This window comes from Schizosaccharomyces japonicus, assembly GCF_000149845.2.
Source record: "Schizosaccharomyces japonicus yFS275 unplaced genomic scaffold supercont5.1, whole genome shotgun sequence".
Lineage (NCBI taxonomy): Eukaryota > Fungi > Ascomycota > Schizosaccharomycetes > Schizosaccharomycetales > Schizosaccharomycetaceae > Schizosaccharomyces > Schizosaccharomyces japonicus.
In genome coordinates, this window is record NW_011627860.1 from 1,251,875 (window position 1) to 1,276,452 (window position 24,578).

The 24,578-nt window shown below is 41.4% G+C and overlaps 13 protein-coding genes across 13 annotated transcripts; 7 read left to right on the forward strand and 6 right to left on the reverse strand.

Annotated features, from left to right (window-relative positions):
- Positions 1-9: 9 nt before the first annotated feature.
- Positions 10-3,705, reverse strand: SJAG_02687 (phosphatase activator). Its single transcript, XM_002173847.2, has 3 exons — positions 520-3,705; positions 290-449; positions 10-213 (listed from the first exon to the last, which is right to left on the reverse strand). The coding sequence occupies exons 1-3, from the start codon at positions 1,059-1,061 to the stop codon at positions 88-90; spliced, it is 828 nt and encodes a 275-aa protein (XP_002173883.1). The 5' UTR covers positions 1,062-3,705; the 3' UTR covers positions 10-87.
- SJAG_02688 (RNA-binding protein) lies at positions 1,690-3,539 on the forward strand (the record flags this gene model as incomplete). Its single annotated transcript, XM_002173848.1, has 2 exons — positions 1,690-1,751; positions 1,910-3,539. 2 exons carry the CDS (start codon positions 1,690-1,692, stop codon positions 3,537-3,539), a joined length of 1,692 nt encoding a protein of 563 aa, XP_002173884.1.
- Positions 3,706-3,797: 92 nt separating the features above from the next.
- Positions 3,798-4,734, forward strand: SJAG_02689 (5'-methylthioribulose-1-phosphate dehydratase; the record flags this gene model as incomplete). Its single annotated transcript, XM_002173849.1, has 6 exons — positions 3,798-3,916; positions 3,978-4,001; positions 4,048-4,125; positions 4,178-4,255; positions 4,297-4,472; positions 4,511-4,734. 6 exons carry the CDS (start codon positions 3,798-3,800, stop codon positions 4,732-4,734), a joined length of 699 nt encoding a protein of 232 aa, XP_002173885.1.
- SJAG_02690 (ATP-dependent 3' to 5' DNA helicase) lies at positions 4,712-7,150 on the reverse strand (the record flags this gene model as incomplete). Its single annotated transcript, XM_002173850.1, has 1 exon — positions 4,712-7,150. The coding sequence occupies one exon, from the start codon at positions 7,148-7,150 to the stop codon at positions 4,712-4,714; it is 2,439 nt and encodes an 812-aa protein (XP_002173886.1).
- Positions 7,151-7,466: 316 nt separating this feature from the next.
- Positions 7,467-8,979, forward strand: SJAG_02691 (transcription elongation factor TFIIS). Its single transcript, XM_002173851.2, has 3 exons — positions 7,467-7,625; positions 7,670-7,732; positions 7,783-8,979. Exons 1-3 carry the CDS (start codon positions 7,557-7,559, stop codon positions 8,539-8,541), a joined length of 891 nt encoding a protein of 296 aa, XP_002173887.1. The 5' UTR covers positions 7,467-7,556; the 3' UTR covers positions 8,542-8,979.
- A 57-nt stretch (positions 8,980-9,036) lies between these two features.
- Positions 9,037-10,332, forward strand: SJAG_02692 (lysine methyltransferase Set8; the record flags this gene model as incomplete). The annotated part of the gene is made up of 1 exon (XM_002173852.1): positions 9,037-10,332. One exon carries the CDS (start codon positions 9,037-9,039, stop codon positions 10,330-10,332), a length of 1,296 nt encoding a protein of 431 aa, XP_002173888.1.
- Positions 10,333-10,555: 223 nt separating this feature from the next.
- SJAG_02693 (peroxin-13) lies at positions 10,556-11,557 on the forward strand (the record flags this gene model as incomplete). The annotated part of the gene is made up of 1 exon (XM_002173853.1): positions 10,556-11,557. The coding sequence occupies one exon, from the start codon at positions 10,556-10,558 to the stop codon at positions 11,555-11,557; it is 1,002 nt and encodes a 333-aa protein (XP_002173889.1).
- A 73-nt stretch (positions 11,558-11,630) lies between these two features.
- Positions 11,631-13,694, reverse strand: SJAG_02694 (calnexin Cnx1). Its single transcript, XM_002173854.2, has 2 exons — positions 13,417-13,694; positions 11,631-13,289 (listed from the first exon to the last, which is right to left on the reverse strand). The coding sequence occupies exons 1-2, from the start codon at positions 13,516-13,518 to the stop codon at positions 11,688-11,690; spliced, it is 1,704 nt and encodes a 567-aa protein (XP_002173890.1). The 5' UTR covers positions 13,519-13,694; the 3' UTR covers positions 11,631-11,687.
- Positions 13,695-14,319: 625 nt separating this feature from the next.
- Positions 14,320-15,729, forward strand: SJAG_02695 (CLIP170 family protein Tip1; the record flags this gene model as incomplete). Its single annotated transcript, XM_002173855.1, has 1 exon — positions 14,320-15,729. One exon carries the CDS (start codon positions 14,320-14,322, stop codon positions 15,727-15,729), a length of 1,410 nt encoding a protein of 469 aa, XP_002173891.1.
- A 218-nt stretch (positions 15,730-15,947) lies between these two features.
- Positions 15,948-17,367, reverse strand: SJAG_02696 (glucose-6-phosphate 1-dehydrogenase; the record flags this gene model as incomplete). The annotated part of the gene is made up of 2 exons (XM_002173856.2): positions 15,948-16,841; positions 16,915-17,367. 2 exons carry the CDS (start codon positions 17,365-17,367, stop codon positions 15,948-15,950), a joined length of 1,347 nt encoding a protein of 448 aa, XP_002173892.2.
- Positions 17,368-17,827: 460 nt separating this feature from the next.
- Positions 17,828-18,723, reverse strand: SJAG_02697 (ubiquitinated histone-like protein Uhp1). Its single transcript, XM_002173857.2, has one exon. It carries the CDS (start codon positions 18,701-18,703, stop codon positions 17,927-17,929), a length of 777 nt encoding a protein of 258 aa, XP_002173893.2. The 5' UTR covers positions 18,704-18,723; the 3' UTR covers positions 17,828-17,926.
- Positions 18,724-20,153: 1,430 nt separating this feature from the next.
- On the reverse strand, positions 20,154-23,167 carry SJAG_02698 (helicase SWR1). The gene is made up of 2 exons (XM_002173858.2): positions 20,384-23,167; positions 20,154-20,340 (listed from the first exon to the last, which is right to left on the reverse strand). The coding sequence occupies exon 1, from the start codon at positions 22,920-22,922 to the stop codon at positions 20,706-20,708; it is 2,217 nt and encodes a 738-aa protein (XP_002173894.2). The 5' UTR covers positions 22,923-23,167; the 3' UTR covers positions 20,154-20,340; positions 20,384-20,705.
- A 10-nt stretch (positions 23,168-23,177) lies between these two features.
- Positions 23,178-24,566, forward strand: SJAG_02699 (hypothetical protein; the record flags this gene model as incomplete). The annotated part of the gene is made up of 1 exon (XM_002173859.2): positions 23,178-24,566. Exon 1 carries the CDS (start codon positions 23,493-23,495, stop codon positions 24,564-24,566), a length of 1,074 nt encoding a protein of 357 aa, XP_002173895.1. The 5' UTR covers positions 23,178-23,492.
- Positions 24,567-24,578: the final 12 nt, after the last annotated feature.

Consider the following 24,578-nt stretch of genomic DNA (forward strand, 5'->3'; position numbering starts at 1 on the left):
TTTCAGTTATTGTAATCACAAGTCCGTGCACATAGCTATCACCGTTCTACAAGGATAGAATGCTTACTATTATCATATAAATTAACACTACAACGATTGAAGAGGGGAATCATTGCCAAATACATTCACTTCCAATACCCATGTTTTCCTCTTCCAAACGCGGACAGTACGCCCATTCAATTTTTGTGTAGAAGGTATCCACCAACATTTGCTCTAGTTAACGTTAGCAAGGTTTTCGTCATATGTCAAGTCTGTGCGTAACATCTTAACGATCTTTTAAAAAACATACCGATGGTTTTCTCCAAAATAAAAGCAGTTTGTATGAGATTGAATCATCTTGATCCGTTTTCAAATCGGAACACCGCATACAAACAAGGTTGTAAGAGCATATGCTTGTCCTTCCCGGTTCTTTAATGCGTTTCATCCACTTGTCTTTCGCGCTAAATCCACTTAAACATTGTTAGATCAAATAAGAGTTCACGAGTAAAATACTTCACGTTATAAAACGCCGGACATTACCTGCAACATAGTAAGTCCATTAAAGCATATTCCGGAAAACTAGAGTTTGAATCGCTTTTTCGTTCCAGTAAATCCTGAAACACTTTATTTTGGCGAAGAACATTATTAAGCACCTCTTTTTTTAATTCGAGCGTCACTGGTTTCAGGTCTTGAGGAACGACAAAAATATCACAATATTCAATTAGAAGAATAGATGCGGAAGTTCCGGGGAATGATTGTGAAATCCAGTTGCTCTGAAGGTATGTATCACGTGTAAGTTTCTGAAAACTATTTAACAACCAACTTAAAACAGAAGGATCAATTCGTGTACAGGGAAGCGCCGTCTCCCTCGTGGCGCCTTTGTTTTCAAACAACGGCTGTAATCCATTTGGGAGTATAAGGGCAAGTAGACACTCGGGAAGAAAGTTCAACTCTGTGCGATGAATGACAATCAGTTTTCCTCGAGTGTTGACGTGTATTCGAGCAGGAAAAGAATCAATAAAATCTCCAATGTTTGAAAAAACACTGTCCACAGTCTCAGTATTAGTGATAGGGGTTGACATGTCCTACCGATATCGTGGATCAATGACAAAAGAAACCAGGATGCGGTTGATTCTCTCTAAATAAAAGAAAAGAAAACACAAGTATCATGAAGGAAAGCCCTGAAACATTCGAACTTGCTCGACGTGAAAATTCGTCGAGAAACCAGGTTCACTAAGAAACTGGTAATATTACAGTTTACGATTTAAAGATATCCTTTTTCAACAAGTTGGCAATCGTTGTTCCAAAATGTTCTATCTGATGAGCAAAAGTACTGCGTTGACCTGCGAGAGGCCAGATTGCCAGTAATCGTACCTCGTAACAGTTGAGAGGTTTTTAACAGTCTTTAGAAAAGGGGTAAGAGAAGCAGTCTTACCGGCCGCAGCCCTTCAAATCAAGTAGGATTGTTCCAGCACTTCCGCTTCCGCTGATTCCCCAGCATCGCGGATTAATCCAGAGCAACTTTTTGGTGGTGAGTTTTATTGTTCAGCGGCCACGCAAAAAAACAAAGAAAACTAATGTGTAGAGTAAAAAAAAGAAATTGTCATATGCAAATTGAAAATTACTAGGAGTGTAGTCAACTCTTTTGAGAGTTTTGATACCTGTCGTTTAGCATCTGTATGGTTGCAGTGCTGCCAACCAGGATATTTGATGACTCGGATTCACCACCAAAACCCGAAACGGACAAAAACAACATTGTCGTGCTGTGCGGAGTAAGAGACTGACTGGCACTGGAATGGACTCCATTCACTGTACAACTGAAACAGAGATTTATTTGTGACATTTGGTGGTATATGTATTTTTAGGAATCATAATTTGTTTCCATATTCCTTCATGATAATCATTTCTTCTATTACTTAATCACTTTAAGTCATCGTCCTTTTTGTTACCTCTGTTTATCTTTTACTGAATTTATGATTATGAATTCCTTAAGAAAACGGTCTTTGCCAACCAGTGAAGACTTTCCATACATTGTATATGGGGTGCCTTTGGCTCCTAAACACGCTGTGTACCAGCAATACGGTTCACACCCTCCAAGCTGGTTACAAGAAGCTAGAGATGAATCTGGACGGAAAAGATTCCATGGAGCTTTTACAGGCGGTTTCTCTGCTGGTTATTTTAACACGGTCGGTTCGAAGGAAGGATGGACACCAAGTTCGTGGTCGAGTTCCCGAACAAATCGGGCATCAGTAGCAAATGCACCAACACTGGAGGACATAATGGACGAAGAGGACCTCGCCGATCGCGATGCGTCATTACAATTTATCCCGAGACAGCCCACTATTAACAGTGCCTGTTCTTTAGATGATCCTTTGCTCCGAGAATTAACTACGTCTTCAAACTCATTTTGCGGAGAAAAACTCCTTCGACAGATGGGGTGGAATGGCCAAACCTTTGTGGGTAGACGAGATATCCCGGTCTTTCCACAAGACATGCACGCATACCATGGTCTCGGATATGCGGAAGATAAGACAATTCAACGGGTTAAAGCAACTCGGATTCAGTCTAATGTTTTGCGGAAACGAGACCCAGACATCAGTTTAGGTGCGCTTAACAACGAAGAAGAAGAAGATGCCGATATTTATGATACAGGACCTCCAATTAATGTACACTATGATAAAGCCCTTACCATAAAAAAACCCAAACCCGTTCTATCGAACAGCCTACCCACTATTCGGCATGCTTTCATAAAAAAAAAGAGCAAGAGCAATGTATCTTTGGTCTCCACAAAAGGAGAAAAAAAGGTACAAGCAGCTGAATCAACTTTGTTCCCTGGTTTTGTCACTCGCGCCAAACCATTCATGCTTTCGATCACCTCACATAGTACTCTTCCGGACATTCCAGCGGATTGGCAACCCAAGTACTTGCGTTATCAAAAACTTAAATGCTCTTCAGCATCAGAATCTTTGCCAATTAAGGAATTGCGAGCAGACGAGAGAGGACGACGGCTCGAAGGAGACTTAAATACACATGAGAAAGCGCATAAAGTCAATTCTCAGAATTCAGATTGGCGTCTCATAGACTCGAAGACTGCTCAACTAGCGTCAGAGCGACCTGATCACCCATATGAAGATGAACGAAAACCTTTATATGATAAATTTCTTCAAGCGCATCTACAGGATGATTCCTCATTACTCTCAGGAATGTCGGCAGTACTTTTGTCCGAGTTTATGCAAACTGCTTCGCTATATCGTCCGCTTTCAGCAATTATGGGAAACCGTTTTGTTTCTGCTACGATGTCTAAGAGTGATGAATCCAAACAATTGCCGACAACAGATGCTCCTCCCAAGAAGTTCCTCGAACCGTCACGAATTGTTACTGAGTTCATACCAGAAAGCCTACTATGCAAGAGATTCGGCGTTCCGCTGCCTAACAATGCAAAAGTTATAAAAACATCTGAAGCAAAACGGTTAGAGCCTACAATTATGAGCTATGAAGAGGAACAATTACAACAAGAACGACCGCAGGACAGTATCTATGAAGCTATTTTCGGTAACTAACATAGCTGAGTTTCTGCGTATCAGATGCCTATGATATATGTTATATATAGGCCTCGCAGGAATCTTTCACGTTGTCACTCATTTTCTCATTCTGGAATTTCAATAATGATGGTTTTTAACTCTATTTAAATCTAGCATCGCTTAGAAACTTTTGTGATATGATTTTAGATTGGCTATTTCCAATAAAGTTGCGGACTTGAAGTCTAAGCGAATAACCATTCGAGTGAGACTTTTTAAAAATGTTCGCCCAAAGCTATAATGGCTGCTGCAAAAGAAAAATCGGATGTTTTGGTGAACAATGAAATACATAACTGTGCCGAGTTGATTTGCAGTATTTGCAGACAATTATATAAATCTGGATGGGTTACTGGAACAGGGTATAACAGAAGCTTATTAAATAAATGAAATACTGTCTGCTAACAACGTTAAACCGCACAGAGGAGGGATTACTATCCGTACAGGGTAATAAGAACGTTTTGAGTTTTTCAGTCTTTCTAATCATGAAAAGCGATCATATTGTAATTGCACCTTCTGGTGTCCAAAAGGAAAAACTTGAAGTAAAAGACATGTTTGTGATGTCTTTGACGTAAGGAACCAAAGCTATTTGTAAATGCTGAAGTTAACATATCAATGCTAAGAACACGGGATTATTTGCATACTCCTAAACAGAACAGCAAACCGTCTCAGTGCACGCCTTTATTCCTTTCTGTTTACACGTAAGTTACGTATATTATCTTTTGCTAAAGCGTTTTAAAAGTTCTCGAGATGCTTATGCATGCATTCATACTCATTCTCAAGAAGCGGTCCTGCTCTCTAATCTCTTTGCCCAAAAAACGCATTTCGAATCTAGCGGCTTTGATGTTCAAAGATATATACCTAGGGGCTCGAAGAAGAATGGGTTTTATAAATTTGAGGATACTATTCGGATTCCTTGTACGTTTATACGAAGTGCCTGAAACTAACAGTTACAGTCATTAACAACACTGCACATGAAAGTGATCTTCAAAGCAATCTTCAAAAGGCGATTAACGAAAACCCTTACACATGTGCTGTCATAGTCCGTAACCATGGTATTTATGCATGGGGCGACTCCTGGGAAGATGCCAAAATGAATACTGAAGCGGTTGAGTATCTATTTCATGTTTTCCTTCGTGACTATAGAATAAAGCACTCTAAAAATTGTCGGTTTTTTTGAGTTTTCTCCTTTTACGTTCAAATTTTTCTGTGTATAGCTTATAACGGTTTAGCTGATTGCTGAGATTGTCTTTCCGAAAAGATGTTGTACGGAAAATAGCTTCAGTAATAATCGAATGTTTTATAATTGTCCCTTTGGTTGGGCTTTCAAAATCGTGTAGCTTCAAGTTCAGTTTTTTGTTATTTAGACCATAATTGGCATCGCGATAATCCATCTTATACCGCCTTAAACTAATGTCATCTGTTGGTCGACGAAGATTGCTTTTCAAATCTTCAAATACATCGTCAACTATACTAGGCAGATATCGTTTAGGAGCAGCTTTTGTTTGTGAGTTTGCGCTTTGACATGATGAAGAATTGGGACTACTTGACAAAGCCCGTGTTTGTGAGAATACATGTTCTGAATGCTCCAATTGTGCTTGGACACGCTGTTCAGTGTTATCCACGAATAAGCATTCCGGCACTATATCGGCGGGTAAAATACGAGGAACGTCTGTCTTCAATTGAACCTTCTTTCCACTTTCGAGTTGCTTTTGAACACGCCGGTAAGAGTCCTTCGCACGTTGCCACTTATTGTCTTCACAATTTTGAGTAAGAAATATGTATGCTAGTCCATTCCGCTTTCTGCCAGTTCGACCTATTCGTTGCAGCATACGAATGGGGGAAGAAGAAACATCATAGCAAATAATCATATCAGTGTCTTGGATATCTAGACCCTCCTCACCAATTGACGTTGCTATTAAGGTATTAATTAAACCAGAACGGTAACGTTGTAGGATCTCTTTCTGCAACTTTTGTGACATTCCAAATGATTCACTGCGACTAGCTTGGCCAACAAAAAGCGATGGTCGTACACAGTCATCAAAAGTAGCTAAACTTTCCATGATTATTTCAGCCGTTGACCGAAATTCAGTAAAAATCATTACTCTTGTGTTCTGCTTTTCTTGGCTAGCTTTCGTGAAGTGCTTTTCAAGTAACTCTTTTAGTTTTTCGATTTTTGGGTGACTAATATAGCCATCTTTTGATATTTCTTCCTGAAGATATTCAATTAGTAATTGATATTGGGTATTGCAGGACAATTGATAAAGTTCACCAAAACCCTTTTCCCTTGCTTGCTTTTGTATTTCCACAAGCTTTTCGTAAAACTGCGATAATCCATGACACTCTAAAAGGTATACTAAGTGAGTACATGTAATCAAAGCATGAAAAGCACTCAGAACCTTTTTACGATGAGAGGCGTTCGCTCGTGTGGAAGACATGGCATAAGATCTGCATGCTCTATATACAGGGAACGAGCGTAAATGTACATAATCAGTCATTGATTTCGGTAAAGCTTTGCACGCCTTTAGGAATTGAAAAAAAGGTTTATACAGACCAGCAAAAGTAGTCTGAACCCTTTGCATCAGGTCGTTAAGGGTAAAGGAAACAGTGCGAACGCATTTTGTGTGAATATAAGGTCGTATGTCCAAACTGTCATCGTTTCGAATAATAATTTTTGAGATGTGAAGCGCGTCAACGACTTTCTGAATTTGAGTTGCATTGGAACCAGGCGTAGCCGTCAATGCTAATACCCGAAAGCTAGTGTTGTAGCGAAGCACAGAACGAAGCACTTGAGCATATGGGTGCAACCCTGTAGCTCGGTGTGCCTCATCAAACACTAAACAAACAAACAAGCGTGGATCGCACACTTCCGTTTGTATGTCATTATTCAAAGTCTGAGGAGTCACGAAGAATACACGCTTATCCCGAAATAACTGCTTACGTAGTTCTGGTTTCACTTCGCCATTAAGTTCAACGATGCTTGATTCAGGGATACCCGTTAAGTGAATACAAGCTTGCATTTGTTGATAAAGAAGCGGTTTCGTCGGTGCGAGAAAAGCAATGTTGCTTTGAGGAAACCATCGATAATAATTCATCATAACAACAGCTGCAATAAAAGTTTTACCTAAACCAGTTGGTAATGCTAGCAAGACATTGTTAAATAATGCACTTGCTGAAAAGTTGTATTGGTATTGTCGTAAGGGGACACAGGTAGGGTAAATCCAATGCGCTGCAAGAGACCGGTCCAGGTAGTGTGTGATTTGACCTTCCTTCACCTCGATCCTTTTAGCTACATAAGTTTGTCGTTTGTCGATGGAACCATCCAAAGTCAATTGCTTTTGGGGTTTAGTAGGCGTATTCTCCTTAGTAGACCTACAAGTATCGTTCAATAAAATTTGTTCATCCAGTTGGTCGGTATTTCCTAGGACAACGGCCTCCCAGTCGTTATCCGAGAATGAGCTTTCTTCATTATGGTCATCATCATTATCGTCCAATTCTTCGTTTTCATAAAGTTGTAAAGCAGGTAAAAAGTTAATATCGTCAAGTCGTACAGAGTCAACATTTGCAATTGTATTAGGAGAAGACAATTGTGTCATTTTTTTCGTTAATGTTCTCAGAAAAGAGCGTGAAAAAGAGTATTAACCTGTAATGATTCACAGAAACCGACAATTTAGGATAAAAAACGAGTTTTCTGGTAATTATTTATCTGAATAAAGTTTGTTATTAGTCTCATTTCGTTTCCCTTTTGTTCAGTTTAAAGCAATGTTCACTCACAGCTTGTATTAAGTATTTATACTAAAAGACAGCATGGTTTACGATAGAAAAGGGCCCATTGAGTCAAGAATTACAATTCTAAGGATATTTAGGTAATCACAGCTTTGCTCTTATTACTTTTCCATCCAATATTTTGCTGGAATTGGGAGAGTCTTGAGCGGTGCAAGACACACCAGACGCACACCTGTCCTCCACCCTACGGTGAATTCGTCAAAGACGTTATCCAAGATGGATATTGCTGAAATTCGTTCGGTAAAGTCTTCCTTAGAGAAGTCTATTCAAGACAAAAACATTGAGGTTTGTCGAGTTTTGGTGGTTTCGGCGATATTAACAACATTTAGGCAATTCTCAGAATTATGGGCACTTTGAAAGCCAGAGTCGTTGCTACAGAGGAATTGCTTAAGGTTAGTAAGAATACGATATTGTTTTGATTGTTTTTCTAACTCTTTACTAGGAAACTCGTTTGGGTTTGGTTGTTGGTAAACTTCGTTCTCATTCAAACGAAAAAGTCAGTGAGCAGGCTCGGGAAATTGTGAAGAAGTGGAAGGCAGACGTTACCCACAAGCGTCCTTCGAAGACCTCGCAATCGACTTCCTCCTCCTCTGCTTCTGTAGCTGTTCAGAAGACTTCATCGGCAGCTGTGTCCCAACTTACAAAGAAAGCTGAATCAAATGCTCAGCGTACATTTAAAACTGATAATGTCTCCATTAATGTCACTGATGACAGAATTAGAAACAATTGCATTGGCTTACTATACAATGCGCTTGCCATGGATACAGACGAACCTTCATCGGTTCTGTTGAAAACGGCCTCGGCCATTGATGTGCAAGTACTTTCCATGTCTATGGGAAAAACAGACTCTGCTTACCGTAACAAAATGCGTTCCTTGTACATGAATTTGAAGGACAAGCAAAATCCTCAATTGCGGAAAAGGGTTATCTCAGGCGCAATTTCTCCGAAACGTCTGAGTGAAATGTCGTCCGCGGAGCTTGCTTCTGAAGATCGTCGCAAGGAGGATGCAAAACTTGAGCAGGAGAACTTGTTCCATGCCCAAGGCGCCAAACCCCAAAAAGCCATCACCGATCTGTTTACATGTGGCAAATGCAAGCAGAAAAAGGTTTCATACTTCCAAATGCAAACTAGATCGGCAGATGAACCTATGACTACGTTCTGTGAATGTACAGTTTGCGGTAATCGTTGGAAGTTTTCGTAAATCTCGATACTTTCCAAACCTCGTCTTGCAGATGGGTACTTTCCCTTGTTTGGTTTTGAATATGATATAGTGCAAACTTCTGTATGCGTCTCTTGCCTAAACCTTTTACTTTTGAGAACTCATAACAGTAACTGCAAACGAGTATTATACCATCTTTTTTCTACTTGTTGCTTATGTGTTCCACCATGTTCGCCTTATGTCTAGAGCATATAGCCTGTCAGTTGTTACTGAACTTGCATTGCTCAATTGACGTTGTATGGAGAACACGAGCAAAATGTGATCCTTCCAAAAGCTTAGTAATTTGATTGAAAAGGCGTTGATTTTGTAGTTGCGTTCATAATCGGTGTGATATATGAAAGTCCATTTATTGTTTTAAACGTTCCTTGGTTTAAGAACCTTATTCTTGTGCATTTTGTAAACTAATGTGTATGCTACGTTCATTTTCGTTCATTTGTTTACATTTTTTAACTCTACTCTCTTCAAGTATTGCATAGTATGGCTGCTTATGAAACAGCACGATTACAGCTTATTGAGGCGTTTTTAAGAGACTTTTCAAAGTCTTTAAATGTCTATTCAGAGTTTCTTCCAGGAAAAGGAGTGGGTTTATATTCAAAAAATGATGTTTCAACGGGGTCTACTATATTCGAAGTCCCTCGCAAGTATATTTTAGACTTGCAAGGTGTATACAAATTTGCAGAAGCAAACGGCTCTTTTGCCGTTGCTCTAAAAGAAGTATCTGCTCGTTCAGGCGAGGTTGAATTGCGATTACTATTCCTATTACTATACTACTTTGGCGCGAGTACACAAACGGATCCAACACAATGGGATTCTTACTTTCAAAGTCTTCCTCTTACTACTACTCTACCTACGGAATGGATCGAAGAAGAGCGGAATCAATTGCAGGGTACCTCCTTGTGGGAACCCATAAATGCAAAATTGCAGGTTTTGAAGGAAGAATGGATGGAATGGCGTACGCTACTGAAACAGTGGTGGAACATTGAGCCTACGCTTCAGGGTTGGACCCATGTGGATGCTTTGTATCGCAGTAGAGCATTGGAAGAACCTGACGGCTCTGAAGCTATTGTTCCTGTTGTTGATATATGCAATCATTCCCATAATTCAAATGCAAAATGGAGATTTGGGGAGACGAGCGTGGAACTTGTGGCTACACAGCATATTAGCAGCAAAGAGGAGATTCTTTTATGTTATGGAAATACAAAGGGTGCCGCAGAGTACTTATTTTCGTATGGCTTTCTCTGTCCCGAAGAGCATTATGAAGATAAATACAGCGAGATTAAGCTATTAATTCCTCGTGACACCGAAGATGCGTTGGATGTCTGGAAACGACGCTTGTTTGGAAGACCTCCACTACTTGATGTCGTTCGCGATGCATCTGGTATATATTGGTATGCTCCGTTTCTCTATTTGGCCAGTCTTAATGCTGAGGACTTTTCCTCTTTTGACCAAGATGCAAATGGAAACATCAACTGGACATTTGATGGAAAATCCCCTGCCCCTAGCGAATTGCCCATACTTATTCGAAAATCGGAAAATGCAGAATTGTATACATTGAGGGCTTGTGTTCTTGTATCTCGAATCCTTAACGCCTTTGCTCATACACGATCAGAATGCAACAAAATTCAACGTACAGGTGATTGCCTTGCTCTTTGGGAGATTGAGGGAGTTTTGTTATTTGAGGCTATGAAATATCTTGACGAAACAATTCACAAACTGTCGAAAACTGAAGTCGTTCAAAAATATTTGGACAATGCCACGCACAAAGCTCAATGAACACAAAAAACTAATGAGTTATGATTATTTATGTATAAGTTATTTTCCCATCTTCCTCAATTGTTTTTTAGGCCAATTTTAAACTTCTACTAGTTAAAAATAAGCTTATCTAATTCTCCTAAAGTTATCTTATCGCTGAATTGTTCCCTAGAACACTACCACCTCCAGGTAACAAGACAGCTAAATGCCTGTGAGGGTGAAGGTAAGACACTCGAGCAACACGATGGTCGATTCTCCTCCGAAACCTTGGGAATTGGGTGAAAATGGACGGAAAACATCTTCGGGTGAGAATGCTGCTAACAGTACTGAAGAATCACCGGCGCTTCCGGAAAGAAATACAGCAGCATTGGTACCTGGAACGATACCTGCTTCCAATGGAATGATGTATCCGTATTCGTATCCACAATACGGTACTCCGGCTGCTTTGTTAAAAATGGGTTACAATGGGTATGGTGCATTAAACCCAGGGATTGCTCCTTTCGGCGCGTATCCGGGCATGGAAGCTGCTTCAGGAGCTCTATATAATAATCCCAATGAAATCTCAGCATTTCATCTTATTGAAGGAATCGTGAGTGCTGTTGGAGGAATTGCCCAAGTTCTTGAATCAAGTCTTATGGCCGCTCATATGACATACAACACATTTATGTCAATGGCTGAGAATTTTAATCGCCTGCGCATTTCCTTGCAATCTATATTCAGTATTTTCTCACTGGTAAAACGTGTCCGGAGACTTATCGCCCGTGTATTGGGAAGAACCAGTAAAGACTACTCTTACAACGTGGCAAACGATGACATTGACAAGTGGAAAAACGAGTCAAGAGGTCCCAGCTTGTCCCGGGGAGCTGTGCTTACCATACTGGCTGGACTTTTTGGACTTCCGTACATCATTGTTAAACTGTGCAAACAGCTGTACAAACAGAGTCAAAACAATCTGCTTCGCTCTACTGTTTCGACAGAGCCAATTGAGTTTTGCAAAGCAAATTACACCTTCACGCCACGGGACCCTACAAATGAATTGCCCTTAGCTGTCGATGAAATTATTGCTGTGCTTTCCAAAACCGATTCTCAAAATAGAGACAGTAAGTGGTGGTATGGCAGAAAAAGGAACGGACAGCACGGTTGGTTTCCATCTAATTACTGTACCGTCGTGCCGTTAGCTGGAAAGGAGGACAACAAAACAGCGGCGACAGACGATGATAATTCCTCTCCTACGCCCGCTCGTTGATGGATTTACATGCCGTTTCCTCCGGACGTGCTTCAGATATTCATGCAAACGTACAAATCATATATTGTATATAGGAAACAGAGCATTATTTAGACATTCATTTGACACATTACAATTCAAAGAGTTTCACCTACTTGGACTCTTCCTTGGATTCGGCGGAATCGCCGGTCTCGGACTCAGGGGCGTAAGAGACCTCTACGTCCTTGCCCTTTTCCTTTTGGAAATCTTTGTTGGCCTTCTTTTCGGTTTTGCTTTCGTTGGCATTCAGAGCGGGGCGCTTGGATGGGCTCGAAGTCAAGAACGAGATGATTGAGACCAAAATAGCTAAAGCAGAAACGAGACCAGCAACAATAGCACCACCAACCTCGGGCATGGTCTTGAAGGCAAACTTCCAATCATACATGGCAACATTGTAGAAGAGAGAAAGGCGTTGCTTAACAAACTCAACGGGGTTTTCAGTGAACTTGAGATCATTCTTGAAAGGCAACTTTTCGGCCTCGTCCTCATCCAAAGACATGTGGTTGTCCTTTTCTGAAGAAGAAAGAAGATGTTCAGTGTCGGCCTTGGGAATGTAGGTCTCATTTCCGAGCTTTTCGGCGTCCTCCACAGAGTGACCAAGGTAGATGTTACTGAAACGGATATCGGGTTGCATAGTCCAAAGCTCGAAACCAAGTCCGTAGACAGGACCAAAGTGAGAGGGGTGATCATCGTCAAAAAAGTCAGGGTTGGGAATTCTACGAGGAATCCAAGGTCCCTTGTATTCGGGATTGGGAATCATTGGAGGGCTCCAAGGGCCCTTGAAGGCAGGGTTACGGATCAGAGGAGCTCTCCACTCACCGCAACCAGAAACCTCCTGGCAAATAGGGTTGGGAACAGAGGGTGCCTCCCAGTCACCGTCCTCTTCATCATCCCAATCTTCAGGCTTCTCAGCAGTAGGGTCAAGAATAAACAGAGGCTCGTCCTCCAACCAATCATCGGGCTTCTCAGCAGTAGGATCGGGAATACGAGCAGGGGCATCCTCGTCCCAATCCTCAGGCTTGACAGCGTCGGGATCGGGAATTTCGTCCTCATCAATCCAGTCTTCGGGCTTCTTGTCCTCGGGATCAGGAATGTCACGAGGAGGAAGAACGGGAGGAACAAAATCGGTGAAGAGAGAGCCAGAACGGAGGATTTGGCCGTTGACACGGATTTGATAGGTTTGATCGGGGTTAAGAATGAGAGTGTAAATGCTGGTAGCTCCCTTACGAAGGTTCGAAGGCGGGGGAGAGCTCAGGTGCTTTTCTTGAACCTCGCCGGTAAGAGGGTTCTTGTAGTTGAAGATAAAGTGCACCTTGTTATTGGCACCACACTTGTCGGGACCGAACATTACACGGTAAGGAACGGCATTAGACATTTCACCCTTAGCGGGTTCCGCGAGAAGCTTAATGTAGGCACCACCACACTCCAGTCCTTCTTGGGGCTTCACTTCATACTGAAGAACAAGAGGCTCTTCAGTCTTTTCGAGAGGTTCATCCAGGTCATAAGAGATAGCATGATGGGCGGCAGCATCCTTCATAACAAGACCAAGCTCACCAGTAAGTCCGTTGAATACGGTGGATTCCTCTACGGCCCAAGTTCCGACGTAGGACATTTCCTCCACGCCGTTAACAGAACGCTTGGCATTAGAAACCTTCCATCTAGACTCCCAGTCTCCCAGGAATTGCTCGACTACGGGTCCTTTGATCTCTGTGGGCTAAGATTGTCGTTAGTAACTGAATAAAACGAGGATTCGGTCATCATGGTCACCATACGGGTGACGGCAAAAAAATTATATTCCGTTTTAACCGTTCAAGCAACCGCTATTTCAGCATATAACATACCGTAAACGAAGGGACATCAATTTCTTCCTTTTTTAAAGCAATGGCTCCGCGAGCGTACAGCACGTAAAGAAGGGAAAGAAACGACAATTTTTGAATCTGCATAATGGTGTATGGAGGGAGGTATTGGTTCTGGGGAGGTTCTGAGAACGTTAATTCTCTGGAAGATATCCATGGTCGCTCTAGCAACGGACTATTTAAGCTATAGGCTTTTCGAAATTTCTAGAAATCCCCGCAAAATGTTACTTCTAATAAGTGGAGTAGTGTGGAGAGAAACTCGTTTGAGGGGTAACGGAACCCTTCAAAAGCCGACAAAAAAGATCTACATTGCTTTCTTCGTTATGCTTCACTAATCGTCCGTATACAAGCTTTACGCACTCTTACGACGCCTAGTGCAGCCCTTAGTTCCACGAATGCAGCATTACCTGTCCAACATACGCCGAATCGAGAACGAAAGTGTAACTTGTAATTTGTAGGAAAAAGCTGCCATTCTATTGTTTACGAAAGATTGTGTGTAAACTTTTTCGATTTTAATTGCTGTATCTTTGAGGTTTGATCAATTGTGATGAAATTATTTAGATTTTCTACAATTTGTTTTTGGTATGCAATCAGACGAGCTCATAACACTTAAAGTCTCTAGCAACATGTTTCCACGTGTTGTTCGTAATGAAACGATTGAACTTCTACTAACGGATTAGAGTATTTCGGATATTTATTTGTTTTGTTAATCCCTCTTTCTTCCTAACTCAAATTTTTGTTCCTTCTGACTGTATCGCGTTGTTTAATCGTTCCTTTTGTTATATTTCTAATTCCTTTGGGGACCTTACCCTAAAGTTTGCTAAGTCTGGGATTTCTTGTACAAGTCTTTTTGTTTTTCGTGGCACTAAAACTGCTCCTGTTTAATACATGTTTCCTATCGGAAGTGTGGTCGAAACTTCTTCCGGAGAACGGGGATTTGTTCGATATGTTGGTTCTGTTCAGAACAAAAATGGGACGTTCGTCGGAATTGAATTGCTCCCTGAATATGCTAGTGCTGGAAAAAACAGCGGTAGCGTAGACGGGGTGGAGTATTTCAAAGTAAAACAAGAGCGAACAGGCATTTTTGTTCCCGTGGACAAATGCGAACTTGCTTCGTCTATCGGGACAAGCTTCTCTCCAAAATCAAATTCTCAAAACTCATCTCCCACCGTCTACAGTCCGAACAATAATCAACCCTCAACACCTTCCGGCATCCCACGTCTTTCCTCCATGTCCAGTTCGCTTATGGGTCTTAGTACAATTTCTACAACTGCACTGACTCCTACAGAGAAAATATTGCAAAAACGAATTGAAGAGTTATTATATGAACGACAAAACCATCAAAGACAACTGGAGGAAGTGTTGGCTACCGTTGAACAGTTACAATCATTCGTGGTCAACTTCACTGACCAACAGGATGAAGTTGATGAGCTACGAGAGCGAATTAAATTAAAAGAGGAGCGTATTCAATTAATGCGTGAGGAAGCGTTAAAGAGGCGCTCGGAGTTCAAGGCCACAATTGAATGTTTGGAAGACTCTGGGACACGCGCAAGTGAAGCCTACGAACGACGAATAAAAGACCTGGAAATGCAAATACAGCTCACCTCAAGCAGCGAACGAGTAAGCGAGGTGATTCAGACTTTGAGTGAAGAGAGAGAAGCAGCTTTGAGTCGGGTTGACAAACTTCAGCTGCGATTGGAAAATGCCTTGGAGTATGTTTCGAAACTTGATCCTGCGGCGATGAAGGATGTTTCTCCTTCACATTCTGCTGCTGATTCTTCACGTTCGAACGAAGATACGCCGCATGTTTTCACGTCTTCGCTACCGGAAAACCATCCTCAACGAAGACAAACGTTGGAGTTTTATGAAATTGAGATTGAGGTTCTAAGAAGCAAAATTGACAAATTAAAGACGCAATGTACGGAAAAGGATATCCGTATCCATGAACTTGAGCTTCAGTTGGAGGCTGCGCAAATGAGTGACAACCGTTCGATCCTTTCACATCGCACCGCGTCCATTCGTTCAAGAGCAAGCGACAGTGAAGAAATAACTGCTCTGCGAGGACGACTTGCAGAGCTGGAGAATGCGTTAGAAGCGCAGGTTATACAGACACTGCAGTATGAGGAAACCTTAGCTAAAAGACGTTCGGGAATATTTACGGATTCAGATACAGAAGCACCTGCTGATATGTCATCTACACCAACAGCAACGAACAGTGTTTGGTGTGATGTTTGTGAGACAAACTCGCACGCACTGCATGAATGCCAAGCTGTCTTTGGGAGCTCAGAAGTTCACTGAATGCTACACCTAAAGAATCGTCTGCTATTGAATGTGAATGCTATCGGTTTTATTTTAATGAGTTGCTCACCATGGATATGGTGGTTTATTTTCACGATAATGGAAAAGGGATAAACTAATGCCTTCTTTAACGATGTCTCGATGAAATAGTTTTTAATTACTTGTATATATTTCACAGACTAAACAACTTGTTCGATGGGGATTGTGTCCATAATGGATTATGTCTTTTTACTCGTCTCAAGATATAAGTACTTGTGGAGGTACTCTCGCAGTTGCTTCGGGCCTGCAGAACCAAATGTATACTTTTCACAGGGTTCCTTGGGATCGAGAATGTTGTTTACGATCCTCCATCCTGCCTCAACTTCATCACTGCGAACGAATCGCGTAGGGTTGCCTTTGATAGCATCATAAAATAATGCCTCGTATGCATCATACTTTTGGTATACGTCTTCAAGATCCTTGTCATAGTCGATCTTCAACTCTGCTGTGTGCAGTCCACCGGCCATGGTAGGCCTTTTAATCAAACAATCAAAAGCAACATATTCCTTTGGTTGGATAGAGAATGTGACAAGTCTGCTCTGATTGCCCTTTGACTGATACGGCATATCCTTTGGCCGCAAGTGCAAACTAACGTGAACATCATTTTCGTTTAAAGCTTTGCCTGTCACAAACACGAAAGGGACACCCTTCCAACGTTCATTATCCACGTATAGCGTAGAAGCAACGAAAGTTGCTGTGTTGCTGTCCTCTGGAATTCCCTTTAGGTCGAGGTACCCTTTCTTGCTTCCATCTGCACTTTTAACATATTGCCCAAACAAGGTGTCTTCTCGACGAAACGGTTTTGCGGCTTGTAACAATTTGACCTTTGCATTTCGAATATCCGATGCATCCGCAGAGCGAGGCGGATCCATAGCGACGGCGCTAAATAACTGCATTAAATGATTCTGAAGCACATCACGGACGACGCCATTGCTGTTGAAGTATCCTTCTCTGCCTTCACACGTACCGCTCTCCTTCATGAATATTTCGACCGACTCGACGTGTTCATGATTGAACATTGCGTCAATACCTGGATTCATAAAGCGCATTATGGGCAAGTTCATGATCATGTCCTTTCCTAGATAATGATCGATGCGCAAATTTCTTCTTCCTTCCAGATGTCGAGGAGCTGCGTTTCAGTTTTACGGCAGAGTCATAGTCCATGCCAAACGGTTTCTCGACAATGATGCGTGTCCGGTTGTTTGGCAAGTACGTAGTCTTATGAATGTTCGAGCAAACATCGAAGAACACACTGGGCGGAACAGCGAGATAAAATATTCTCAGTACCGACTTGTCCTGCTCTTCGTAGCTCTTCAACTTCTCATTCAACTTCTCAAATGAGGCTTTATCGGAATAGTTTCCTCGAAAATATTCACTATGTTGTCTGAAACTTTTAAGAACAGTGGAACCCTGCTCTTCGCCGCTGTGCATGCTAATAATGTTTTCAAAGTCTGCGTTGGAAAGGTTGCTTCTGGCAAATCCAATAATCCGAAACTGGTCCCTTTCTATGGCTTTTTTCTTGAAAAGCTGGAACAAAGCTGGAAATGTTTTCTTTGCTGCTAAATCGCCCGAAGCACCAAAGACAACAAACGAAATCATTGTATGTTTTCGTCACTGAATATATCTGAGCCTTAATAACTTTTGGTTAAACTCTAACCGTTTTTGGGATCTGTTTTGTCTTTTCAACCGACCTTCAAGCTAGTTCTTTTTTTTTGCTGGACAGCTGTAATACCAATTTTATAACAGTGAGTAGTAAGACCTGTGAGGTCTTGCTTACTCTTATTATCTACACATCATGTTTTTCATGTCATAAAGATGACTGAGTCTTCACTGGTGAGTTTTTACTCGAAGCTGAACATGACTGTTTGTCATACTCATGTCACAAACAAACTGCAGTACATGTTCATAAATACGCAAGACATGGTCACCCTGAATCTCGCACAGATCACACAAGCGAGAATGATGGCTAACGATGGCGAGAAAGCCCGTTTGGACGCTGTCAATAGATTTGACTGGAGGGCTCTCAATTATGGACTTTATAAATTCCAATAACTACTACCTGCACTATGCTCTCGTCTGTCCCATCTCTGTACAGTTCATTATGTATCATTTACATTACTATTACAAAGGGTCAAATGCTAAGAAACTTTGAATGCTTCTAAATTTCATCAACGGTCTGGTAGAACGACTGGCCCTGGATCTTTGCAACCGTCAACTCAAGCTCAGTGGGGCTACGAGAGCCATCGGCAGCAGCGAATGTGCCAGCACCCCAGGCGCTGCCACCGTGGACTTCGTCCAAGTTGGAAGCGTAGGGGAAGGTGTTTTTGTAACCCAAGGGCACGAAGATCATGCCGTGGTGAACAAAGTTAGACAGTGAGTTCATCACTGTTGCCTCCTGGCCGCCTCCCAGGGTTCCCGTTGACACGAAAACACCGAAGTACTTGCCGTGAAGAGCGCCAGTGGCCCAGAGGCCACCAGTAGCGTCCCAAAAGGCCTTGAATTGGGCGGGAGGTGCTCCATAACGGGTTGGGAAACCGAAGATGAATGCATTGTGTTCCTTCAACACGTCCAACGTTGCCAATGGGTAGTCGGGCTTCTTAGGAGCATGCATCTTCTCAAGGATCTCGTCTGGGAGTGTCTCGGGAACTTGATAAATAGTTGCATGGCCGCCAGCAGCCTCGACACCGAGTTTTTCTTGCTCAGCAAGTTGAGCAATGTGTCCGTAAGTGGAGTAAATGATAATTGCAACTTTGTTAACCATTATAGCTGAATGTGCTGTTTTTCGATATAGAAAAAAATAGAAAAAATGTGAAAATATTCGCAAAAAAAACTGAAATCGAGTTTTCTGTACTGAGAATTTATATGAGCGATTTCCTGAAGGATCTCGGGATGCTTGTAACTGTTTGGTATGCAACAGTGGTAATAAGACTGTCATTTATATCTTGACATTTAGTAAGCAACTTGAACATTTGTCGGCGATGACTTCGGAGTGACGTTTACACGTAAGAGCAATGGCACCAGAACTGGACGATTTGAAACCACTGGAGCACAACGATTGCACGCTGATCCGTCAACATGGCTGAAAAATACGCAACCAGGAACCCCGCGTGTTTCAACCGTTCGATGTCTTCGATGACCGGGAGCAGTCGCGACCGCGCCCAGTTCTGGAGCCCGAACAGTGTCCACTAGGGACAGCCTTCAGTAGAGGGTCTGTCAGTGACGTCAGTTGTCTCCAAGGTCATTAGAGGTGATTAGGGAAAGGGGCTGTTATAACCGAGACATCTTTTATTGGGTTAGACTATCGAGGTGTCGCAAAGTGACGTAGTGCGATAATTCTGCCAGTGAGGAACTGAGAACAGGCGAAACAGGAAACGAGGAAGACGGAGCTGCTTAGTAATGAAGATTTGTGATGCGTTACTCTGTTGGGGTTGCTGCAGGCTTGTGGTGATTTTTTTTTGTTTTTTTTTTTTGATATATCATTATTTTTCATTTTAATTTTCATTATTAGTGTCGATTTAGTTACGAGCTCTACTTTTTTGTTATTTAACTCTTTTTTTTTATAATAAGTAGTCCTTCTTTTTCTAATTTGAATCAATTATTCGTGTATACGTGTTATGAATCATTTGTATTTTCCCTGTCACTAATTTAAAGTGTCGCTTAATTTGAATCTTATTTTTTGGCGAAATTAGCGAAAAGGTAAAAGAAGTGTGGCAGCTAGGTAAATAAAAAATGTATTGGAATGAACTCAGGATGTTGTTCACTCTTAAAGTTTAAGACGTATTTCAATAGCAATTAACTTGCAGCGAAAAATTCGTGTAAAACAATTGCTCAGTAATGTATGACAAGGGAACAATTGTATAAACTTGAATGGCTTCGAAGAGACGAATTCAAAGTAGAACTATTTGAGTAAATGTTTTTCTACATTATAGAACTAATTCCAACGCAACAGGCAGTATGAAAGAGATTGTTCTGTTTGAGTGACATTTATTCAGATTGACTCTGTTCAATGATGCAGTTCTCCAAATTAATAGCAATGCATTCCAATTAGCATTTAAAAAGACTGCTTGTGACACATTTAATTCCAACAAGAAGCTCTCAGTAACGAATTTGTTCTGTTATTTTTTTTTTATCAGTAAGCTTGAAAAGTATTTAACCTTCAGACCATAATTGTTTTATGCTTTCTTTCATTATTTTCTTAAAAAATATGGTCATTCCAAATCACACATTTGACTGGTAACTTCATTAACGTAAACAATACTGCGATTTTACCAAACTGTTGATACACGCTGAATGAACACTACTCTGAAAACTGAACGTTTGATGTGCTTGTTGTGCCAACGATGATATCAAATCCCTTCATACACACTAGAAGCAAATACAATGCTGCTTACTGTACCAAAAACTTGTTAACAAAAATACACTAATCTCTATGTTTCAGTAAACGAATGATAAACGCCATGCCTTCTGGACTTATCGCCAGCGATAAGTTGTATCCGCTTCTTTTCAATGAACAGCACCAGATATTGTTTCATCAAGGGCGACCTTCGTATTCGCAAGTTTCAGAATGTTTTCCTACGTTAAGTGTTAGTAAGCATTATAACACACATGAGCATACCTCAACTGTATCCTTAACAACCAAACGATGTACATAAACATCTTTTTTCTGACCAACCCGATGAGCCCTGTCTTCTGCCTGAAGATCATCAAAGGGATTGTATGAAACGTCGTACAGTATGACGACGTTTGCACAGGCAAGATTAATGCCAAAACCACCTGCCTTTGTTGAAAGCAAGAACACCTTGTAATTCTCGTTTTCATAAAACTGATCAATTAAATCCTGCCGAGAATCAACCTGTGTTGATCCGTCTATACGCAGAAACTCGACCTTAAGGTTCTTTAACACGAGCTCCAAGATGTCTAGCATTTGTGTAAACTGGCTAAACAGTAAGACACGGGTTTCCTTGTTCAAATGATTTTTTCATGACTTCCACGGCTCTTTTAACTTTTGTTGCTTCCATCCACGGTTCACCAGCGAGCATAAACCGATTTAATGAAGAGTACTGGGAGCACAGAAGATGCAGCTCAATATCTGTCATAACCTGCATATCTTCAAAAATGTACTGCTCATTCGCATCAGCATATGTTTTCTCTTTCATAATTTCGGAAGCCATTGTTTTAAGTAACTCATCCGTATAATGGTTTCGTACCAAGAGGAAATGGTTTGATATTTTTCGAAGCTGCATAAGCAGAAATCCAGGTGAATGTGTCGCAAGCGACGAAGACTCTCTAGTTGTTTCCTTTGTAATAGCGGATTCTAAAAGGCTATCAACATCCTTTTCCGGAAAATTTTTGCTGTAAACAAGCCGCTCTTTGTCGGAAAAGTCACAAAGTTCGAGTTGGCGAATCTTTTGGGGTAATGTACTCAAAACTTGAGCCTTTCTTCGGCGCAAAACAAAAGGTTGCATCATTGACTTTGCCCGAGAAATACGGACTTGGGAGAGCATGGTCCTCTCCAAGTCTGCATCTGCGGTTTTCTTGAGCGTGAAAATAATGTCCAAACTATTTAGACCCATGTCAAATACATTTGGTAAGATGAAGGCCAACAGCGAGATAAGTTCTTTCAGATTATTCTGAAGCGGTGTTCCAGTCAACAGAAGACGAAAGTTTGCTGGAATACTCATCAAGTGTTTGTATCTACCAGACATTCTGTTTTTCAGGTAATGACCCTCGTCGTAGACACAAACGTTGAATCGTAAGCTTCGTAAAAACTTTCTATCATCTGCACTGTTAGCAGCAAGCTGATACGTAGTGAGTAATATGTCAAAGCCCGTTTCACCTGCGTCGATTTTATCGCGCAAATCTGCTCGCTCTGCCTGACTACCATAGTAAAGCTCTGTTTTTAAGGTAGGACAGAAACGATTAATTTCTCGAAGCCAATTTTCAATGGTAGAAGAGGGTGCAATGACTAAATGCGGTCCGCTCATCTTCATTTCCTTGAGTAAACCCAAAAATGCTATTGTTTGACATGTTTTTCCGAGACCCATCTCGTCAGCCAATATACCAGAAAGGCCTTCTTGATACAAAGCGAAAAGCCAGTTCATACCGACAACTTGGTAGTTTTGTAAGTGCAGTTCTGGTGAAAACGTTTTTGGTGCTTCCGAAACGAACGTCTTTGATGATTTTTGCAAGTCTTCCGTGGAAAGCTGAAGCTCACCCGTCAAGAGCGAAGACTCATCAAACCCCCAAGACGAAACTCTTTGCTTGATTCTATCACCAAGTACCTCGCATTGACGAATGAGCTCGTCGACAACAAAGTAACCTCGCATTAAGTCTGTGCATGTGTTTACCACCCTTTGTCCTAGAGTAAACCGTTCGCGAGGGCCTCTGCGTCCCCGTCGCGGTTGTACACTTGGCATTTTTATTCCGCCGATTGCTTCTAATGATTCAAATGGACGTTTGCTAAGTAGTAATTCAACCTCAGACACGGTGAAGGAAGTCATGTCCACTAGATCCTTTGACGAGCAGGTATTCAAGTAAGAAAATACTTCTTGCTCAAGGGCCTCCCGATTGATTTTGGTTGCCCATTTGTCTTCAATATCCTCGTGCATTCGAAAAGCCTCATCGTCTTCATCATTGTCTGTATCTGAATTTTGAGCAGAGGAACGTGGACGCCGAGGAGACTCAGTGAACAGTGAAGATGCAGCGGCAGCCTTCAGAACATCTCGTCCGGAATACTTTTCCCGCATAGTTAGCTTTTTAAAAGGAGGATTAGGTATCTTGTTTTCCCTCGAAGTAGGACTTTCCTCGGCATCGCTTGGATAAAGATTAACACGACTTCTCTTGCGATTTTCGCGAGCGCCTTCTCCTGTCGTTTCATTTTCAACTTGTTCAACATTGACCAATTTTGAGTGTAAATGGGGATAGTCGGAAGTGGTATTGTTGGCAACAAATTTGAATTTGTCCAAATTTGGCCAGGACTTCAAATCCATTTTCTTTGAAACCTGTTCCAAAATAGCTAGCCTCGATTCTTCTGGTCGTTTATACTTCAGAAGTCTACTAGTCTCATCAAGCGATTTTTGTAAACGACCAGGAAAAAAGGGTTTTATCTTGGCGATTGAAGAAGAGTTGACCGACTTTTTCCTCAATTCGTCCATTATGATAAAACGCTATGAAGAAATAGTAAACAATTTGTCCAGAAATCAAGTATGATATGCCAGTCGTAATCAAAAGTACACAAAAAATAAAGAACCAAATGAAGATATTACCAAAATGAAAAATGAAATAAAAATGAGAAAAAAAAAAAAATAATAATAAAAATACCAAACTTCTTTAAAATTTCCTTTGATTCCAAAATGTCCAAACTGGACCTTCCGGTTTTTTTTTTCCTATTTTTATTTTTTTTTTGATTTTTTAAAAAGAGTCAATAACCAGAACAAATTGTCCTTTTAGGAAATTTACCGACTCAAAGTAGGTAAACCAACAAAAAAAAGAAACTATGTCTGGAAGCAAGCAATAACCATTAATCGGGTAATTAACGACTTAAACAACCTGGTTTATCGGTCTAATTGGCGTACTCCCTGTACAGCGTGTTTCACACATCCATCCACACCCCCCTACGAACGCTGACATGAATCCCACGGTTACACCGCGGAACTTCCGCGCTTATCAGTAGTGGCAGCTTGCATACGATACAAAATATTGCCTCTAAGCAGAAAAACAATGGTATGCCTCAAGCAGTAATTTGTGAGATCTGTGCAAGTAAGAAAGGAGCGTATTGTATCAATTGTATTCAGAGACAATGTCAAAAACACATTCGGACAATAAAGAAGCTTAACGATGACCAAGTAAATGTTCAACAAAGTCTCGACCGGTTGAGCAGAGAACGGGAATTCATATTAAAAGAACGAGCAATTTCTCTTAAAAAAAAAGAACTTGAGGAACTCGAAGATTCTCTTCGGGATTTGCGATTCAGAGTATCTACACTACATTTACGAGTTAGCCAGCGCAAACAGAAACTCAAGAATGAATTGGACGGCGTTGCTGAACGGAAGCAAGAGTTGAAAACCTCGTCCCAAATCTCACTAAGCAACATTGATCAGTCTTCCTATCAAAGACAGCTCTATGTGGAGACTCTTGGTACTCGTTTGCTAAGAATTAGACAACACGTCTGTCGAAAGGTACTAGACATGTTTCAGTTGAAGTGGAATCTTGATCTCAAATCTCAGAAACGGGGTAGTGACGAATTTTTAGAAACGTCGACAACAACGCTCAGCGCGATTACAGACGGTCTGGCAAACACACACCTATCGAGCAGCATCGAGAGAGTTTCTCTAGATAGTAGTGGTTCTCCCGAGCACTTCCTCTCCTTGGGAGTGTCTGTAGCCGGTGTGCCTGTTGTTCTACAAGAACACGACTCACTAGTCGTAAATCCAGATGCTGTTCTGGTGCTTTCCTTTTTGTGTGTACTTCTGGCTCATTACATGCATACCGTGCTTCCGTGCTCGTTGCATCTTCCTCATCCTGGTGATCGACAACAAAAATGGTCTTCGGAAGCACAGTCGTACGCTGTATCGTATAACATTGCTTATTTAGCCTGGTTCTCAGGTGCATGGATTCTTTCGGTGGACGCTGAAGAAGTTCAAGCTCTTCAAACTATGCAAAACCTGGGCTACCTTCTTGTGCAACTTCGTATTCAGCCGTTCTCATACACGAACGGCTCCTCACGTTGCTTTCCCATCGACCAGAGCACTTTTTTCCAGTACATATCCAATTCACTCTCCCACACCGCTACCCGGTGAAGATATGCACCG

What these genes read in the sequence shown, in the direction of transcription:
- SJAG_02691 (XM_002173851.2), top strand. Translation starts at nt 7,557, where the DNA reads ATGGATATTGCTGAAATTCGTTCGGTAAAGTCTTCCTTAGAGAAGTCT. An exon ending in TTCAAGACAAAAACATTGAG is followed by an intron (nt 7,626 to 7,669) that starts GTTTGTCGAGTT and finishes AACAACATTTAG; the next exon opens with GCAATTCTCAGAATTATGGG. An exon ending in CTACAGAGGAATTGCTTAAG is followed by an intron (nt 7,733 to 7,782) that starts GTTAGTAAGAAT and finishes ACTCTTTACTAG; the next exon opens with GAAACTCGTTTGGGTTTGGT.
- SJAG_02697 (XM_002173857.2), bottom strand. Translation starts at nt 18,703, where the DNA reads ATGACAGTCTTATTACCACTGTTGCATACCAAACAGTTACAAGCATCC.
- SJAG_02694 (XM_002173854.2), bottom strand. Translation starts at nt 13,518, where the DNA reads ATGCAGATTCAAAAATTGTCGTTTCTTTCCCTTCTTTACGTGCTGTAC. An exon ending in TTGATGTCCCTTCGTTTACG is followed by an intron (nt 13,290 to 13,416) that starts GTATGTTATATG and finishes CGACAATCTTAG; the next exon opens with CCCACAGAGATCAAAGGACC.
- SJAG_02687 (XM_002173847.2), bottom strand. Translation starts at nt 1,061, where the DNA reads ATGTCAACCCCTATCACTAATACTGAGACTGTGGACAGTGTTTTTTCA. An exon ending in ATGGACTTACTATGTTGCAG is followed by an intron (nt 450 to 519) that starts GTAATGTCCGGC and finishes ACAATGTTTAAG; the next exon opens with TGGATTTAGCGCGAAAGACA. An exon ending in TATTTTGGAGAAAACCATCG is followed by an intron (nt 214 to 289) that starts GTATGTTTTTTA and finishes AACGTTAACTAG; the next exon opens with AGCAAATGTTGGTGGATACC.
- SJAG_02698 (XM_002173858.2), bottom strand. Translation starts at nt 22,922, where the DNA reads ATGGACGAATTGAGGAAAAAGTCGGTCAACTCTTCTTCAATCGCCAAG.